At 44.7% G+C, this 17372-nt stretch overlaps 1 protein-coding gene and 1 long non-coding RNA gene across 3 annotated transcripts in view; one reads left to right on the top strand and one right to left on the bottom strand.

Annotated features, from left to right (window-relative positions):
• fat2 (FAT atypical cadherin 2) overlaps window positions 1–17372 on the bottom strand; it is a 94821-nt gene that overhangs the window by 17372 nt on the left and 60077 nt on the right. For both annotated transcript variants that reach the window (XM_085471751.1, XM_085471759.1), the window contains 7 exons: window positions 10131–10342; window positions 9011–9148; window positions 8786–8929; window positions 5246–5443; window positions 3895–4495; window positions 3609–3809; window positions 1971–2128 (listed from right to left, as the gene is read on the bottom strand). In XM_085471751.1, coding sequence (XP_085327877.1) covers window positions 1971–2128; window positions 3609–3809; window positions 3895–4495; window positions 5246–5443; window positions 8786–8929; window positions 9011–9148; window positions 10131–10342 — 1652 coding nt within the window. The remainder of the gene's footprint in view (window positions 1–1970; window positions 2129–3608; window positions 3810–3894; window positions 4496–5245; window positions 5444–8785; window positions 8930–9010; window positions 9149–10130; window positions 10343–17372) is intronic.
• Window positions 13412–16037, top strand: LOC146717089 (uncharacterized). The gene is made up of 4 exons (XR_014922732.1): window positions 13412–13500; window positions 13968–14046; window positions 14425–14520; window positions 15284–16037. It is a non-coding gene; the product is annotated as an uncharacterized LOC146717089 (long non-coding RNA).

The raw sequence follows: 17372 nt of genomic DNA, 5'->3' as shown, positions 1-17372 counted from the left end.
TTTGAGCGCACATAAAAAAAAGTTTGCAGGTGCAAGTGTTGCATTTTGAGGAGAAATTTAGCGAAGAAAAGCTTAATTTGAGTGAACAAAATTCATTCCTGCGTGCAAAAATGTATTTCAGTGTTTGCTATTATCCACACACACACACACACACACACACACACACACACACACACACACACACACACACACACAATAGCAGCCCCTCTCGCTCAGTTTTTGCATTTGTAGAGTTACCCAAGGTGAGTGTTGTTGTGATCTGGATGTGAACTGATTCCTGCTCCACACTCACACATCGAGATGAAATACAGTTCCTACACAGACGTGCACGATAAGCAGCGTGCTCGCATTTTCCTCTTTTACAAAGTCAAGCAGGTAAGAAGACGTGTGTGTCTCTATTGCTGCTCTCCTGAGACACAAAGAAAGAAAACTGCAGCATTTGGCGGAACAAGGATTTCTGATTCCTTCATTCACAGGAAGTTTCCCCTGAGCTGGGCATCTCAGCTGGCAAATGTTTAGTAACGTTGTTTGACACTAATTTAGCAGCAGAGCCGCTGAGTTGATTTAAGGCGGGTCTCTGTGGGGACCGTCGAGTGAGGCTTTTCATCCCAAAATGTTTCTGTCATGGTCCGACAGCCCTCGCCTGGATGCCTGCCCATGTGTTATTGTGTGCATGTCGCTCCCTTCCCCTCTCTCCCACTCTCTCTCTCTCTCTCGTAACGGGATTGTTTACCTCCGAGCTGTGACGGCATTCCTGCGCAGAGACTGGCCGCACCTGTTGTTGATCGGAGCCAACCAGCTGTAGCCAATTATCCGCCATCTCCCGGGCTGCCTACTTAACAGGGCGATCGAGCTTCGGTCAGCGCTGGATCATTGTGTGAAGCACGGTAGAGCAGCGCGGATGGTTTTTGTGGCAGTTTACGTTGATCTGAGGATTGTTTAGTTACTCCGTGTGTGTTTGTGTGTTTGCCACCAGGAGGGAAACGGAGAGAGAGATCACGGGAGCTGGACCGCCACTCGGGATTACTGTTTGGAAGGAGTCACTACGTGTGTTTTCACTTATATACTGTTACACCTTTACCGCACTGTAAATACATCCACTGTCTTCTCCCAAAGGAGTCCTGCATACGAGTCCTCTTTTCTACACCTACCCTGAAAGTTTCCAGCTATGATTCACAGATATGACCTGGTGCTTCACTTCATCCCCACTCACATCATCGTAAATACCGATATTTGATTTGCTCCTGTTTGCTGGCCGCCGTGTGTGTGTGTGAAGTATCTGATACCCGCCGAGCTGCTGGTCTGTGTTCTTCTCACTGTGGTGAATCTGGGTCAGTCCGCCTGTTTTTAGACGACGTTGCCTTCTTCGGTGTGAAATTCCAGCGATGTCCTCTGTGAGCTGACGAGGCAGGCCAGCGTGAGAGTGGAGTTTGTTGTAGAGATGTTCAGCTTTCTTTAGTCACTGCTTTGAAATAAAACTCCTCACCATCATGCTGGTTCTCCCGACAAATCGAGAGCATATCGGGTATTCCTTTCTTGTATCTCTGCGTGACAGGTACTTTCATGTGCTCATGTCCTAAATGCCTGATTGAATTTCAGAAGCGGTTCTGAATCGCAGACCTGCATGAAGCTTCTACGCTGGCTGAGGAGGCGCATGACGCAGGTCCCGGTTTGATCTGGTCATGTGACCCCTCTAATCCGCAGCAATGACTTTAGTGTATTTAACGAAGCCACTCAAGCCTTTCTGTGAGCTTCTCTCAGAGTCGGAATAAACTGGAACGAAGTGCATTCTGGGTAACCTCTCACACAAACCCCTACACTGCAACAGTGTTCAACAGGATCAGGCAGACATAGTTCATTGCACACTTCTGAAACAGTGAGAGCTCTGATGTGTTCTCAGGAAGACTACATCAGTTGTAAAACCAAAGATGTCCGGCTCTCTGATGACAGCACCGCAGATGCATCCATACCTGTAAAGCTCCCCAGCCGGTGCTGCTGTTGGTGGACACAATGACGCCCTGCTTCTCGATCGTCTTGAACCTCAGTGACAGTTTGAAGTCCTGGTTGTCCTCGTCCTTACGGTGAAGGTACCTCAGGTAGGACCTACTGTCGAACCTCAGCGCCGACTCTGAGACACAAACAGAGGAAACACAAGCAGAGGTCACACACAGAAGAATGAGCTGGCCAGGCGTTTGCCTGGTTTATCCTCTCCTGAGTAAATGTGCTAATCATCTGATTTTTATTTTTGGATGACTTCTACGTATTCTGTCTTTCGGACTTTAACCGCGTCAACCATGAGGGTGCCACCGCGGCGAGCTTCTGAGATCAGGAATCTTATGTTTGTCTCACTAAATACCTGCAGAGCAGTTCTCACCAAATCAGCTAGGCATCCACTTATCTTTAATAATCCTAATCTGTGTTAAAAGGCGCGGCTCTTTTGATGTTTTTACACCTTCAGATGAAACGAGGTGGTAACCTGTAATGTGTGATCTCTGATCTGAGAGAAAATTTATTTGATGTTGTTACTGGAAAAGGAAAAAAACGGAGCAAAGAGTCAGGCACAGACGGCAACCACGAGTCCAGTCTGGCAACCCAGAGCAAATAAGAGCCATGAGCAAATTTCTCTTCTGCTTTTGTTTTTTAGTTGGTCTAAGATTAAACTTTGATGATGCCTGTGGGGAGGTTTACTAACAACACCAAAGTCGATCAGAGCCCAGGAACTCTGATTTTTACCTTTTTTCTAAACTGAACTTGTGAATTTTGAGCTGCAGAAGAAACACGTGGCAGCAGTTTCATTTGGACCTGCAGTGTGGCACATCTGGCACAAAACTCAGCCTTTACTGGTTTTTAGTAGAGTCAGACATGTTGGTGACAAGAAGAGCCAGAGGAAAACCCCCTGAAGCTATAATCCATACAGGAATGCCTGCACAAATCCCAATGTGGCCCGCTGAGGGAATACTGACAGCCATTCATGAAATCCGGGGATTTACTCCCTCAGTTCAGCTTGTGTAACCGCAGGGAGGTTAACCTGAACGACATGATGCACCAGAACAGGCTGACACTGGTGAGAATATTTACCCTCCTCATCCTCAGATCTCAGGAAGAAAAGGACGAAATTCCGGCTGCACACACTGAAGCATGAAAAGATCATTTTCTCTGCAGCTCTTTGAATATGGAGTGACGTCAGGGGTTAGGAGGTCAGTGTACTCGTCATCATAACACAGCATGTAAGCATGCAGTATATATCGTTTTCCAGGTAGAGACCCTACAACGATGTTCACTTTAAAGTCACCAGCCTCCACGAACAGAAAGCTCGCTTAGAAGCCTAGTCCTACACGTGTGACAGAGGACTCGATAAAGAGCTGAACCGGCCTCATGTCAGGTTCGCTCAGGTACACCACAGCTGAATAACCCAGGAGGACGCTGTGCCCTCTGTGGGTGTTCAGTCACATGACTCTACTGCAGCACACTTATCCTGCAAACCTGCAGGCCCGAACTTTACGATTCAAACATGCTGCTCTTCAGAAGATGTCAGAAACAGCTGCTGCACCCTGTCAGCTCACTCATACGTACATATGCTCTGAGTACAGACAGACAGGTGGACGTACGGTTGCAGGGGCAGGCGCTCTCCCAGGTGTGCTGCGGGGTGATGTAAGTAGCTCTGGCGGTGGTGAAATGGCCCAGCCTCTCTCCCGACAGCCGCACGGAGTTCCTGCAGCCTCGCGGTGGGCATCCGCTGCCCAGACAGCCGTTGTGACTCACTCTGAGGATGCTGAGGCCTAGAGAGTCCTCGATGTCCGATATAATTCCTGTACCAAAGAGTCCAACATGTCAGATGGCACACATACTGAACACTGACCTCACTGACCACGTGTGATCATGCAGCACTTTCACCTGTGAGCCTGCTGGTGGGCAGGGGCCGAACGGGGCCGCCCTGAGGCCTCCAGATGAGCAGGGCCTCCAGGGCCCGGGGGTCAGGCCGCTGCTGTAGGCTGGCCAGGTGGAGCTCCTGCCGGGGGAGATCCAGCTCTTGTCCCAGGCTGCGCTGGAGGCCTCTCCAGTGATCGCCCAGGAACTCCTCCGGCGACATCCCGACCAGCTGCAGAGTCAGTCCAGAGTCCAACGCTTGCTGAGTGGCCACCCACACGTGAACTTTGACCCCAGTCCAGACGGTGAACTTCCCGTCGCTCACGCTGATATTGAGCGCGTACGAGCCCTCCTCCAGGTGTTCGTCTGCCCAGATTTTGCCGTCAGCCTGGTCTACGGAGAAGCTCCTGCCGTCGGGACTCTGCGAGACCAGGCTGTAGGTCAGGACGTCCTGCACATCCTGGTCTGAGGCGTGGAGCCTGCCGACAACCCGGTTTGCAAACAGCCCTCCGGAGGTGGTGATGGAGACCTCAAGCGGCACCACAGACGGAGGATACTTGCTCTCCTCGGTGACATTGATGTTGACCACGCAGATGGAGGACAGGGGAGGGTGGCCGCTGTCTGTCACCTGGGCAAAGGTGGAGCACAAAAAATTAAATGATTTGATTTGTTCTTATGAAATATCATTGAAATGTAAAAGCTGGGACAGGTAACATGTCTGTTTCTCCTTATGCATTTACAGGTGTGCAGGTGTGTGTCTCCCTCCTCTCTAATGCTTTCTAATAAACCTTTTTCTCACTTGCAATCAAAGCAAAAACATTTGTATTTCACATTTCATATTAATCCTTTTGTTTCTTTGTTGTGATCAACCAAACACTGTCCAACCACTGTGATTTATTTTTTTTCTCCCTCTGACAGCAGAGAACAAAATGAAAAATGGAGCATTTTGGACTAAAGTATCATCTCTCAGCATCCCAAAATATATTTGTTCCAGCCAACAAAATCCATACAGTGCAGGACACGAATATGCACCATCAGCTGCAACCTGAAACAGCCTGAACCCTCAGAATAACCCCTTCTGTAAATGGATTATAGTGAAGAGTTGAAGCAGGGTCATTCTTCTGACTTTCATTTTTCCAGCTTAAATAATTCCTGTATTCAAACTCAGTCATCGTTACTGGGTGTGCAGGGTCAGTCTTGACAGTTCAGAACCACAGAAAACCATAAAGACGACTTTGTTCTAACTTTTCTTCACCTCTCTGGACAGCACAGTGGCTGAGGCCGGGAGCGACGCTCAGCACTTCCAAAGCTGAGACAAACTTTCTAAGATGTCTTTCCTGCAGTGAGAGTTTGTGAGAGAAAGACAAGAGCTTCTCACCTGTATCTTGAGCTGATGGTGAGCTTTCACCTTCTTCCTGAGCGGAGCAGAGAGCGACAGCAGGCCGCCCTGGTCCACATGGAAACGGCGGTCCTCGTTCCCGCTGACAATGTGGAAGGAGAAAGGCGGGCCGTTCCTTGGGGTGTCTTTGTCCGTCACCACCAGCTGGAGGATGCTGCTGCCAACCGCCTCGCCCTCCTGCGGGACACATTTTTATTCAGTTTTGTGCTTCTAAGGATGTTCTCGTTATCCCAGCACCACAGAGCTCCAACATCGACCTCAGAGCTCCCATTAACCAGAGATTTTGTATGTTCTACCTCATGTTAAATCATTCACATGCAACTCTGCCTATTTCATGACATCAAGCATGTGATGGGAGATACACTGCAACGTCATCCAGCTCATTCTGCAGGATTTAATCTGACAGTTAGAAATGTTCTGTCTGCAGGAACATGTGAAGCATTGATTATACTCAAACACACTCGGCTCACATCCATTTCACTCACACTGGCCTGTTTAGGCTCAGTGACTGGTGGGCAGTGTTGGTCAAGTTACTTGAAAAAAGTAATCAGTAACTAATTACAGATTACTCCCCCCAAAAAGTAATCCCGTTACTTTACTGATTACTTATTTTCAAAAGTAATTAATTACTTAGTTACTTAGTTACTTTTTAAAAAAAAGATTTGCAACCTGAATAGGTGATAAAGCGATAGATCTTTCAGCCCAATTCTACTTTTTCTGCATAATTCATCATACAAAATGTAATCAAATGGAAAAGTCTCTTTTTAAAACTTGTTTTATTAGTTTTAACTTTATACATCAAGCAAAAATTAAATTATCTGCAACATTCTCTGACTAGAAGAAATTTGTTTAATATTTAAACCTATTTTCTGCACATTCCAAAAATTCTAAAATATTTTTTTGTGTGTGTTTACACTCACTCTTTCACATAGATGCAAGTAAAACACAGCAGAAAATAAATAAAGTCAAAGACTAGCGGTCCTGTTGCTCTATTTTCACCTGTAAAGCAGTAGTAGGGTAGGCGGAGGTGTGCTCTGGTGCAGGTGTGCGGCAGCGGTCAGTGGAAGAATCCGCGAGTTTCTCTGTGAGTTTCCCATTACGTCGTTGCGCACTCGGTATTTGCTTGGAAGTTTAGGGTTTTTTTTCGCTGTAAAAAGAAGTTTTCTTCCCACGCACAACGGACGCTAATGTTTTTGTCACTTTTTATGGAATCACACTCAAAGTAAGGTCAGTACTTCCACACTTTAAATGCTGCACACTCATACTCTCTCCCGCATTCATACATGTATATATCATGTATATATCTTTCTATCCTTCTATCTACTTAGCACTTTTAATTCTTATTCTCATTTTTATTTTCATGTCTATTTAAGCTTAATTTATAACAGTATTTATAACAGTATGTTTGCACTGAAGCAATTTCCTAATGTTGTAAACCCGCTCAACATTTGGCAATAAAACCCTTTCTGATTCTGGTTCTGATTCGATATATGATCCACTGTTGATCTGCACACAGCTGTTGTCACGAACGTCGCACTCGCTTACGTCACTGTCATGAGATGTTCTCGCAAAAAAGAAATCACGGTTTTAGTAACGCAGTAACGCAGCGTTCCTACGGGAAAGTAACGGTAATCTAATTACCGTTTTTGCAATAGTAATCCCTTACTTTACTCGTTACCTGAAAAAAGTAATCAGATTACACGTTACAAGTAACGCGTTACTGCCCATCTCTGCTGGTGGGTGAATGGATGGATAGATGGATGGATAAATGAATGATTGAATGAATTGGTGGATTGATAGCGTGGTGGGTGGATGGATGGATGTCAAATATCTTATGTGTGCTGGACAGAGCCACACTGATCACACTCTTCCTGTTTAGCACTCCATCCGTGTTTACTGGTCATTTAAAGAACAGCTGGCATGTCTGTACAGCTCAGAGACACTTCGGCGTCGTTTCATGGAAGCTGTTTGTAGAGTGACTCCCTCCTGTTTCCACTGACTGTGCCAGAAAATAATGAAGACCTTCAGCTGTTTACTGTGATGGATTACCTACTATCTCAACTAATTTAAGAGGCTTTGCATGCTGATTTTCATATTGTAGGGAATTAATAGAAACCAGAGCTTCCTGGAAAAATAGGTTATCAATCTAAAAACATGCGGCGTGCTTTGGGAGAGGATGCATCAGAGTTAATGGACTAAAATGTGCAACACCTCCGAGAGAGGACCTTTAAACTTCCAACTACAGCACGCCTCACAGGACGCAGGAGAGACGAAGCTCAGCTTCATGATAGCGAGACCAATGTGCAGGTGGAACGTGCAATTATCTTAAAGCTGCATTCTTTCTGAGTTTCTTCATCAGGCAGAGCTGGCTGCGGAGCTGTCGGCAGATGGGACGATAACCCAGAGTCCGGATTTGTCCTCACACTGGGTTTGGCAGTGTTTCGGTCCTGGATCAGTGACTTGATGGAAGTTTGCGAGCTGGCGGGGGAAAAAGTAACTGTCAGTGAGGCGCTGCGATGGGACTGCCAGCAGCGTGAATTCATGTCCACGCACGCAGGCATGTGGGCATCCACATCCCAATGAAGCATCCAAAAATACACACTGGAGCGAAAGCTTTGACTTTGCAACGTAATTAGGAGTTTCAGGTGAGAGCGAAACGTCTTTCTGCCGCTTTGATCCCTGAAAGCTCAGAAACCGCTCTGATGACGGAGCAGCATATATCCACCTGTCACAGAGAGTACTGACAGGTGGATAAACGGTCACCTGTAGTGAGCTCTCTTTAATTACCTGCAGCCATCAGGTCATCTGTCTCCATTATCACCTTGTTAGGCCGAGCAGCTGCTTTACGGGGACGCCTTAACCGCTTGTCTCTGTCTGTGTTTATCCACAGGTGTCAAAAGTCACACAGGACTGTAACTGTGGCGCCCTCCCTGAGGACAGCCGAGCTTATTAATGACAGGTGATTCATTCTGGCCGGTTCTGGGTACACACACGTATTTCTTTCCCTCGACATAACTCTCTTTTTCCTGACGCAGGCGTGTGGTGCAGTCATGATTGTGTCTTTTTAAAGCTGCAGAGCCACATTACATATCTGCAGGGTGACAGAGTGATTATAAACCTGGGCATGAGGCGGGGGAATATATGGACCACTGAGCTTGGATCAAAAAACAACAAATGTACAAAAAAAATGGGGATGTTTTTCTTAGAAAGTTACACATAAGGGATAAAACAGCGGAGAACTTCTCCGAGATTAAAATCACTACTTAAGAAGCAAACCTTTGACCTGAGAATATAAAGTCTGAATATTTACAGAACATGGTGAGACTCTCTCATTACCCCTCAAATGTGGTGTATTGGGCTCATTGCAGCTCATTTTAAAGCTTGTTTTCTAGGTCAACTCGAACAGCAGCAGGAACACGAGTTGGAATCTGGGGAATATCTGTCAGCATAATAATAACATTAATATTTTAAATGAATAAAGGCTTCCAGCCTGGGTGGGTGACGCTCGGGTCGTTGTACCTGCAGCAGCAGACTGTGGTTGACCTGAGAGAAGACGGGCGGGTTGTCGTTGACGTCGTTGACGGTGACGGCGACGAGGACGGCCGAGGACAGAGGTGGGCTGCCTTCGTCTGCTGCCTGCACCGTTAGGGAGTAGTGAGGGATCTGCAGATGAGGAGAGAGTTTTCACGTGACCTGCTGCTTCTTTAGTGCGACGCAGCTCACATTGCTCCTGAGCACGCTCACCTCCTCTCTGTCCAGCGCAGTGCGGACAGTGATGTCACCGCTGCGAGCGTCGACGGAGAACTGTTGCAGAAGGTCGCCGCTCACAATCGAGTAGCGCAGCAGGTTATTGACTGGGCCATCCTCATCTGTGGCAGTTACCTGGACATGGAGAAAAAGCAAGGATGAAAATCGGGAGAGGAATAACTGCGCCTACCTCTTTGGAGGTCAGGGGTCACACAAAACATCCCCACGACACACCGACAAATTGAGTTGCGAGTGGGTCAAAGGTCACGGAGAGCTGAGCTCTGTGCGAAGGTCTGAATGTGGCTCCTTGGCTGGAGGACTCTTCACATCCAGCCTCTCAAGCTTTCAGCAGCTGCGTCCGCACAGCGTGCATCTTCCTCACAACAGCGCACTCGTTCTCACCTTCATTTAAATGAGGATTAGATTGAACTTGGATTTTTGCCTCTTCAGCTTCAGTATCATTATCATACTTTTGTTCTCTCTAACATAATAACTTCAATGAGTCATCCAGTTAATCTGGGTTGGTTCGACTGTAACATTATTATTAAAAGTCAAAACTTGATAATAGATTAAAAAAAGACTGAAAATGAATAATGCCGTGTTTTGAAGTTGTCCCGCCCGACTTCTCCTCCTCTGTGACTGCAACTAACGAATCCTTTCATTCCGCTACCAGAACCTCTGTCTCGTTATTTAAAGGTGAGCCTGACGACGTGGGAACAAATGACAAGAAAAACGAGGAGGAGAGAATCACACAGCCCAGCTGTGACCGTCGGGAGGCGGTGAGCTGTGTTATCTCTGCTGCTGGCCTGAAAGGATGACGCTGACGTGCTGCTGAACAACTGCATGTGTGTGCGTGCTCCTCCCGTGCTGTTATTAATGTGTGTGAATGATGTTTTTCATCACTTGTTTTCTTTACATTAGCACGTGTTATGAGATCATCAGCTTGCATGAGCACTAAATACATGCAGATTGCCCCTCAGCTGTGAAGCTGTCAGTGCGTCTCTGTGTACGACCTGGGGAACATTGTTAATTAAAAGCTTGAGCATGTGCTACATAAACCCAGCATGCGGACTCCATACAGAACAACGACCGACCTCGTGTGAGTCACACCTCTCACCTTCATCACTAGGCGCCCAGGTGATAGATCCTCCAACACCTCGGCACTGTAGTCACTGCGCCCAAACACCGGCGGGTTGTCGTTCACGTCTGTCACGTTAATGATGACCGTGGCGATGTCACTGAGTGGCGACTTCCCACGGCTCCCCTCCACAGACAGGTAGTACTCCCGGGAAACCTCAAAATCCAGCGGGGCCACGAGGGTCACGAGGCCTGCATGAAGGGAAACGGCTGGTTTGATCACGTCCTCCGACACTGGTGCTAAATTTGCTCAAAATTCCATCCTCGCCTCGAGAAGCAGGAGACACGGGACAGGAGAGAAGAGTTGAGCTCAGTAAATCAGAGTGCCCTCGCTTCCTTCCTCTTTCCCTGCAGTACAAACTTCCCTCCTTCTGTGTATGGTATCATGTGACACGCCTCTGTGCATTCTCACCTGGACAGTAAGTCCACTGCACAGCTTTTATCACCACTCAGCAGCTCTGCAGCCAATGTGTTAAAGCAATAAGCTGAATGCCTTGCTTAAGAGCGCTGATCGTAGCTGATAGTGGAGAAGTGAACACCTCGTACATTAGATCAAACACTGCTCATATTTCTGAGGGTTTGCGGAGGCACGCACACTGTGCAGTTACAAACACATTACAGGGAAACGCTCACAAGTGGGTACAAGACCGAAACCGGCACATGAATTCTTTCAGAATTACTGTTTTGATGAAGCCCTTCGACCAATCAGAAACTGGGGAGGATAGGCCTTTTTAATGGCGCTGCCAAAAGGCAGATAAAGTAAACTGGACTCAACCTTTTTACATCTCTTTCAATTTTAATTAAGTGGTGCAGGTAACTGGGTCACATCACCTGGATGGAGCCCTCACTCTCCTCACTGTTGATCTGTTGTATCTGGTGGCTCAGAGCAGGCGGCCTGCTAATCAGAAGGTTGCTTTGTGAGCTCGACTTCCCACGATTCAATGTGCACCATGAGCCACAAGCGGCCCCACAAAGTCTGTATGTATTTAGTCCCTGTGTGACCAACCGACTCCAGGAGTTTGGACACATTTTTAACGCTCCTCACACCCACTCTGCTCCTACACCACATCCTTTATCTCGGACCTCACTTCCTGTTTTATTTTGAAAGCTGTTCCTTGTGCTTTGCGTCTGTTTTTGTTTCCCCCGTGTCGTGTTCGGTGTCTCATTCTGCCCAGCTGCTTACACTTCCCTGATAACCTTTTTAGTGTTTCTCAGCCTCACTGTGGGTTTCTTATAATTCCAGTTAGTCTCCCAGTGGGTCATAGTTTTGCCCTCTTTGGACTCAACCCTAAATGAAGAGCTCATTTTCAGTTCAACCCTCCATCCACACTGACCCTCCACGGGACCAAAGCTGCACCTCTCAGGGGCCGGCACTGGTCCCCGGGACAAATGTTTGACACCCGTGATTTAAAAGCTTAAACTGATGACTTTAATAAAATAAACCAAGCTTCTTTGTGAAAAATGAAATCTTTACAATTATGAATTTTATTCACAGCAAAAAGCAGAAAAACCATGAAGAATGTGAGAGCGTGACAGCAGCTCCTGACGGGTTGATTCACATCTGCGCTAATGTGCGCTGGTGTGTGTGGGCTCAAAGAAAATAATCAGAGAGCCAAGACATCAAGTCCAGGCTAGCTTGCTTTTGACGAGTCCTGTCATTCACGACTCGTTTCACTGGAAGCTGCCACGGTGCGTCTCCCTCTTCATTAACATCTCTGATCTCACCCACATGATTTGGTGACACAAATGACCTCTGGGCGTAATGGCGCATTACCGGCAAATGTCAAAGGAGGGATTTTGGAGCGTTTTCAGCTCACACATTCCTCAAGTTCGCAGCCTGTGAAAGATCAGTAACGTTCAGTGAAGTAACAGAAACACATTTTACAAACTTGGCAGGAAGTCCGCGATTTCACTTTTTACTCTGCAGATTTACTATTTTTTTCCTCCCTTTGTGTCACCGCTGCAATTCTGTGCCATTAACTAACTTTCAGTGCATGGTAATGTTTCCCAACAACTACTAAATAAGACATAAAGTCTAAGAGGAAATGTGCGGAACACTAACAGAGCAGCCCGCCTCGAAGCTTGGTTTCAGATCTCCACCCACATTACTGAGCACAGCCCTGAAAGACAAACGCTGCTAAACATTAAAGCCTCTGGAAAATTCTTGGATCATCCGGAATCAGGTTAAAGGCAGCTCGGATCATCGGGGTTTTCTACAGCAGCTTTTCTCGCACTGTTGGAAGCAGCAAGCTCAGCTTCAAGCTCAGTAGAGTCTTCATTCTGGTCCCAACAACCCCCCAACAACTCGGCCACGAAGCATCAAAAGATGCTGATCACGAGTGTCTCCATGGAGGGCAGAGTCAACTCATATATTTATCAGAAGGTGGAGGAGGCCCTAGAAATCCTAAAAGTCAGGCAAACAAGACAAAAGTACAAGAAAATAAAGAAAATAAAGACCAATAGATCCATTCATCCATTTTCTTTCACTTATCATCTGGGCCCTGAGCAGCAAAGCCCTCCCTCTCCCCCATCACCTCCCCATGCTGACAGGGAAGCCTGAGTGCTCTAAACACTCTTTAGATTAGGATTACATCACAGAGAGGAAGCTGTTAGACTGTCTGTTTATAATGGTCAGCCAATCAGAACAAAGCCAGCTTCAAGGGCTTAAACAGCTTGTTTCAGACAGAGGATGAACTGAGGTCCAGTGCGAGAAAAAGAAGGATTATTTTGAACTGTGACTCATGTGAAGCTGCTCTAATCCAGCCCAAGAATCAAACTGTGATGCTATAAACTGTTCATCTCAAATCCTATAACTGAAACGATGATGCATGGAAGACTTTTGTTTCCAGCTTGACGTTGTGTTTTTGCCTGAGCAGAAGCGTGAAGTGACACGTCACTGAGGTTTTCCTCATTTGTGTGATGGCGCCGTCTTTTGGTTCTGGAGCTTACACAGCTCGCAGAGATTTGTGCGCTCTGGCTCACAGTACAGAGCTGCAGTAAGAGAGAAAAAGTGCTGTGTGTCCGGTGCACTGTAAACCCCAACAGTCTACCTGACTTATAAAGTTTGTGGATATAACAATTAAAATTCCTCACAAAGTTGAAACAACTTAAAACTTTTCTGTTCGGTTAACGATTCAAACAGTTATAATTGTACATGGCTTAGAAGTTAAGAGTAAATACTGCTTTCTTAATTATGATTTTTGAGTATGTTTTTTTCCGAGCTCCGCATGTGGACGTCATGACGTCATGACGTCTTCTCTCTTCTCTCTAACCTGAACGACGTTGACAGAAAATTCTGTTCAATATGGCTGCCCTTCTCGAGCGACTGGAGAACACATTTGGAGAAACTTGTAAGTAAAACGGAACCTTCGTTATGTTTATTTTTTCCGTAAAAAAGCAAGTATATTAATATGTTGCAGCCAATAACTTGTTTTCGAATGCGCTGTTGTGTTAAAAAGCACAGACCCAGGTGGTGAATAGTTGTTCGCGGTTGTTCGCGCTCTTTTTCAAACATAGATTATGTCGTCAGTTTTACAGTTTTAACCGATTAAAACACAGTTTTACGAAGAATCACACATAAAGAAAGGGTCTTAGTGATATTTTAACGACCCCTTGCCAACGCAAGAAAGTTGGCGTTTTTACAACAGCAGCCTCATTGTTCGGCAGGTTTTTTTTTTCTTTTTTCTTCTCATTAGCATCATTCAAAAGTGACTTAGCTAGCAGTGGCAACTTCTATCTAAAACAATTGAAATATAGCAAGGTGTTGTATATTTAGTGTGCTGATAAGGTTTTCAATATTTTTATTTTTTCTTCCAAGGCTGAAGGCCAAAGACAAAAAGACAGAAGAAAAAAAAATTCAGACTGCAATTAATTTCAGGTGGAGACAGTAAACACAGGTGAGTTGAAAGATCTATTGAAGAAACCATTCATTAAGTCCCTTAAGGTGAAGATTTCATATATTGATAATGATAAAATTAACACAAATTAAAAGTTTCACTGATAAACACACAATTTTTCCTTGCTTTGAACCCCATGTTCTATATAGATCACAGCTCTGATCTGGAGAACACTATTTTAAAATACTGTGTAGGGTTTTTGTCAAATGATTAAGAAACATACTCTCTGTCACAAGAGACAGAAAGGTTGTGTCTTAAAAGAAAAGTCTCCAAAATTTAGTAGAGTCTGATGTCATGCAGTTTCATAAACATGTATTCTCCCCAAAGAATGACACCTGAAAACTTTGCGTTAAATGAACTTTTCTTTTCCCTTTTTAGGAGGCGCCTGATATCAACGTGAAACGCACTGCAGTACTTCGTGCCCTTCCTGTATACCTGCGGGAGGAGGACCCAGAATTCTTTTAGACATGTAATGTAAGTGTATTTTTGCATTACTTAAATTCTGCCAGTAAGATAAAATGCTATGGATTTTTTTAAATACAATTTAATACCCTAGCAGCTACCAAATTGTACAAACAAAATACCCTCTCTGTAGAAAACCCACACACACACAGGTCAGGAGCAGGGCACAGGCGTATCACAGCACTATGGCTATTCTGCAGGTGGCCCAAAAACCAGGCTGAAGTCAAGATTTAGTTTCTTTTTGAGATAAAGTCATGAAATAAAAAATTACTTTTTTTTTTTAGAAAAATAATAAAAATACAAATTATGTAATGCAAGAAGCTAACACGTTAATGTACATTTTTCAAAAAAAGTAGAGTACCCTAACTCGTTACAAAGTAACCCACTACACTGCTGAATGTTTTGCTAGATTACAGGTCATGCTTGTCACATTCTCTCAAACCAACCTTACTTATTTAATTGGGGCGATCGTGGCTCAAGAGTTCGGAGTTTGCCTTGTAATCAGAAGGTTTCCGGTTCGAGCCCTGGCTCCGACAGTCTCGGTCGTTGTGTCCTTGGGCAAGACACTTCACCCGTTGCCTACTGGTGGTGGTCAGAGGGCCCGGTGGCGCCAGTGTCCGGCAGCCTCGCCTCTGTCAGTGCGCCCCAGGGTGGCTGTGGCTACAATGTAGCTGCCATCACCAGTGTGTGAATGGGTGTGAATGTCTGGATGACTGAATGTGTAAAGCACTATACAAATACAGGCCATTTACCATTGATACTGTGTCTATTCCAGGCGGACGCATTGGATGAGTCGACCCTCATTGACACTCCAGTTGCCCTTCTCACAGTGGTTACCGACGGCGCTTCCCAGTCCAGTCCATTTTACTTCCTCAAGCATGGCTGTTTTGGTGAAAGGCGACTAGGTGATGCGTGATATTCCCAGATTTGCAAATGCATTTGCTTTATTGTTTGGCTTGATCTATGCTCTGCATTTAGACTACCCCAGGAAGCTGGTTCACACATTTGCCTTTGTCCAAAATATCTTCATGGGGCTTGATGACGGCAAACCCCTGAAACCCCTGCCTACATGCTCTTAAGGAATATAAGGCAATGTTTGTTAGGACACGCACTCTGTTACTGAGCACTTTGTTTGAAGCACTTTAAGCACTTTAAGTTTACTACAGGCTTTGGGTGGATTTAACTCCATCAGTTTACCTAATTTTCCTATACTTGACTGCCTTATCTGGTTATTTGGAAGCTGATCGTCTTTGTACCCATTTTAAAAAATTGTTTTTCATTTCTATTTTAAAAAAAAAGTGATTAGTATTTGACTTTTTGTTTTGCATTTTTGTGTATTTTGAGAAAGATGCAATTAGGACTGATGTCGTCCTTTGTGAGTTTATAAAAAGATAAAAGATAAATGTTCTACACAGAATTTATAATGCTCACTTTTTGGTGCCGATGTCCATGTTAGTTGTTTTATAAAAACATTTGTGATGTTTTTAAATTTTCATGAAAAAATGTTAAATAAACAAAATGTAAAGTAACTGAATTTCTGTACTTTTTTTTTTTTTTAGTAGTCTACACTCACAACATAAATATCTTTTAATTAATAATCAGATAATTTGAGTTTAGGTTGTAATATAATTGCATTGTGTTGCATCAAAATAATAAACTACAAGAAACACAAAAATATTGAAATTAAAGTATACAGTCTTTGAGTAAAGCTCAATTAATAAAATATAAAATATAATTTAAAATTTTTAGGTTAACAATAAATACAAATTTTGAGTGCCCCATACTTAGAAGATATGAGTTTTTGTACTTAAATCTTTTGAGGTAATCAGTTTCCACAAAAGTTTTAAGTTCAGTCAACTTGTTCGGGTTTACAGTGTGTGTGACAAACAGCATTTGATCCAGGGGCGATTCTAGGATCAGAGCTTTGGGGTGCTGAGCACCCAGAGAGCTGCCCATCCAGGAAAGGTAAACTTTCCTCGTCACGATGAGACTTCTTCCCTGTCTCTGTCAGTCCCTGTATCCTTAAATGTCTCCCGTTGTCCCGAGTTCCCTCTGACTGTCCCCTTGGTGCATTTAAACCCCTGGTCCTCCCTGTCCTCGTCCTCTGTTGTCTTCATCTCCATTATCAGTCATCATAATTTTACCATCTCTGTGCAAGTCTGCAAATTTCTTTATTAAATCATAAGATTCTTAAATTCATCAAGTCTCTCTGTGCCTGGGTCCTCGTCACAAAACATGACATCACTGTTTTGTACATTTTAACACAATTTAATCCCCACATTTGTGAAAGAAAAGCAAAACACTTTTTTGAAAAGTCTGTAACAAAACCATCAAATCTGATCAAGGTTATTTAAATGCTGCAAAAGAAGAATGGATTGGAATTTTTAAAAAATACATATACTAATAATGGATTGCATTCATATAGCACTTTGCGGGGCCCTCAAAGTGCTTTACAATTCCACTATTCATTCACTCACTGGTGGAGGCAGCTACAGTTGGTGACAGAAGCGAGGCTGCCATATCGCGCCATCGGCCCCTCTGGCCTCACCAGTAGGCGGCAGGTGAAGTGTCTTGCCCAAGGACACAACGACCGAGACCGTCCGAGCCAGGGCTCGAACCGACAACCTGCCGGTTACAAGACGAACTGCCAACTCTTTGAGCCACGATCGCAGTTTCCTAACCTTAATTACTGCGGGATAATAATGAATGATGCTCACTGTGAGTAAAAAGTAAGCTGAGTGCATTTGTTTGGACAGAGATTCACTTTTAGTGTATTATAATACAATAGAGATACATAAAAATACACTCCAAAAATAGAAGAGTCCTTGAAATGTACAAAATATTATTAAAAAATGTAAAAAAAC

Source organism: Copadichromis virginalis, linkage group LG2, assembly GCF_057382275.1.
Source record: "Copadichromis virginalis isolate Kocher_CV1m ecotype Utaka linkage group LG2, C_Virginalis_male_GT1.1, whole genome shotgun sequence".
Lineage (NCBI taxonomy): Eukaryota > Metazoa > Chordata > Actinopteri > Cichliformes > Cichlidae > Copadichromis > Copadichromis virginalis.
The sequence above is the reverse complement of the archived record's forward strand: the minus strand, read 5'-3'. Positions and strand labels throughout refer to the sequence as shown.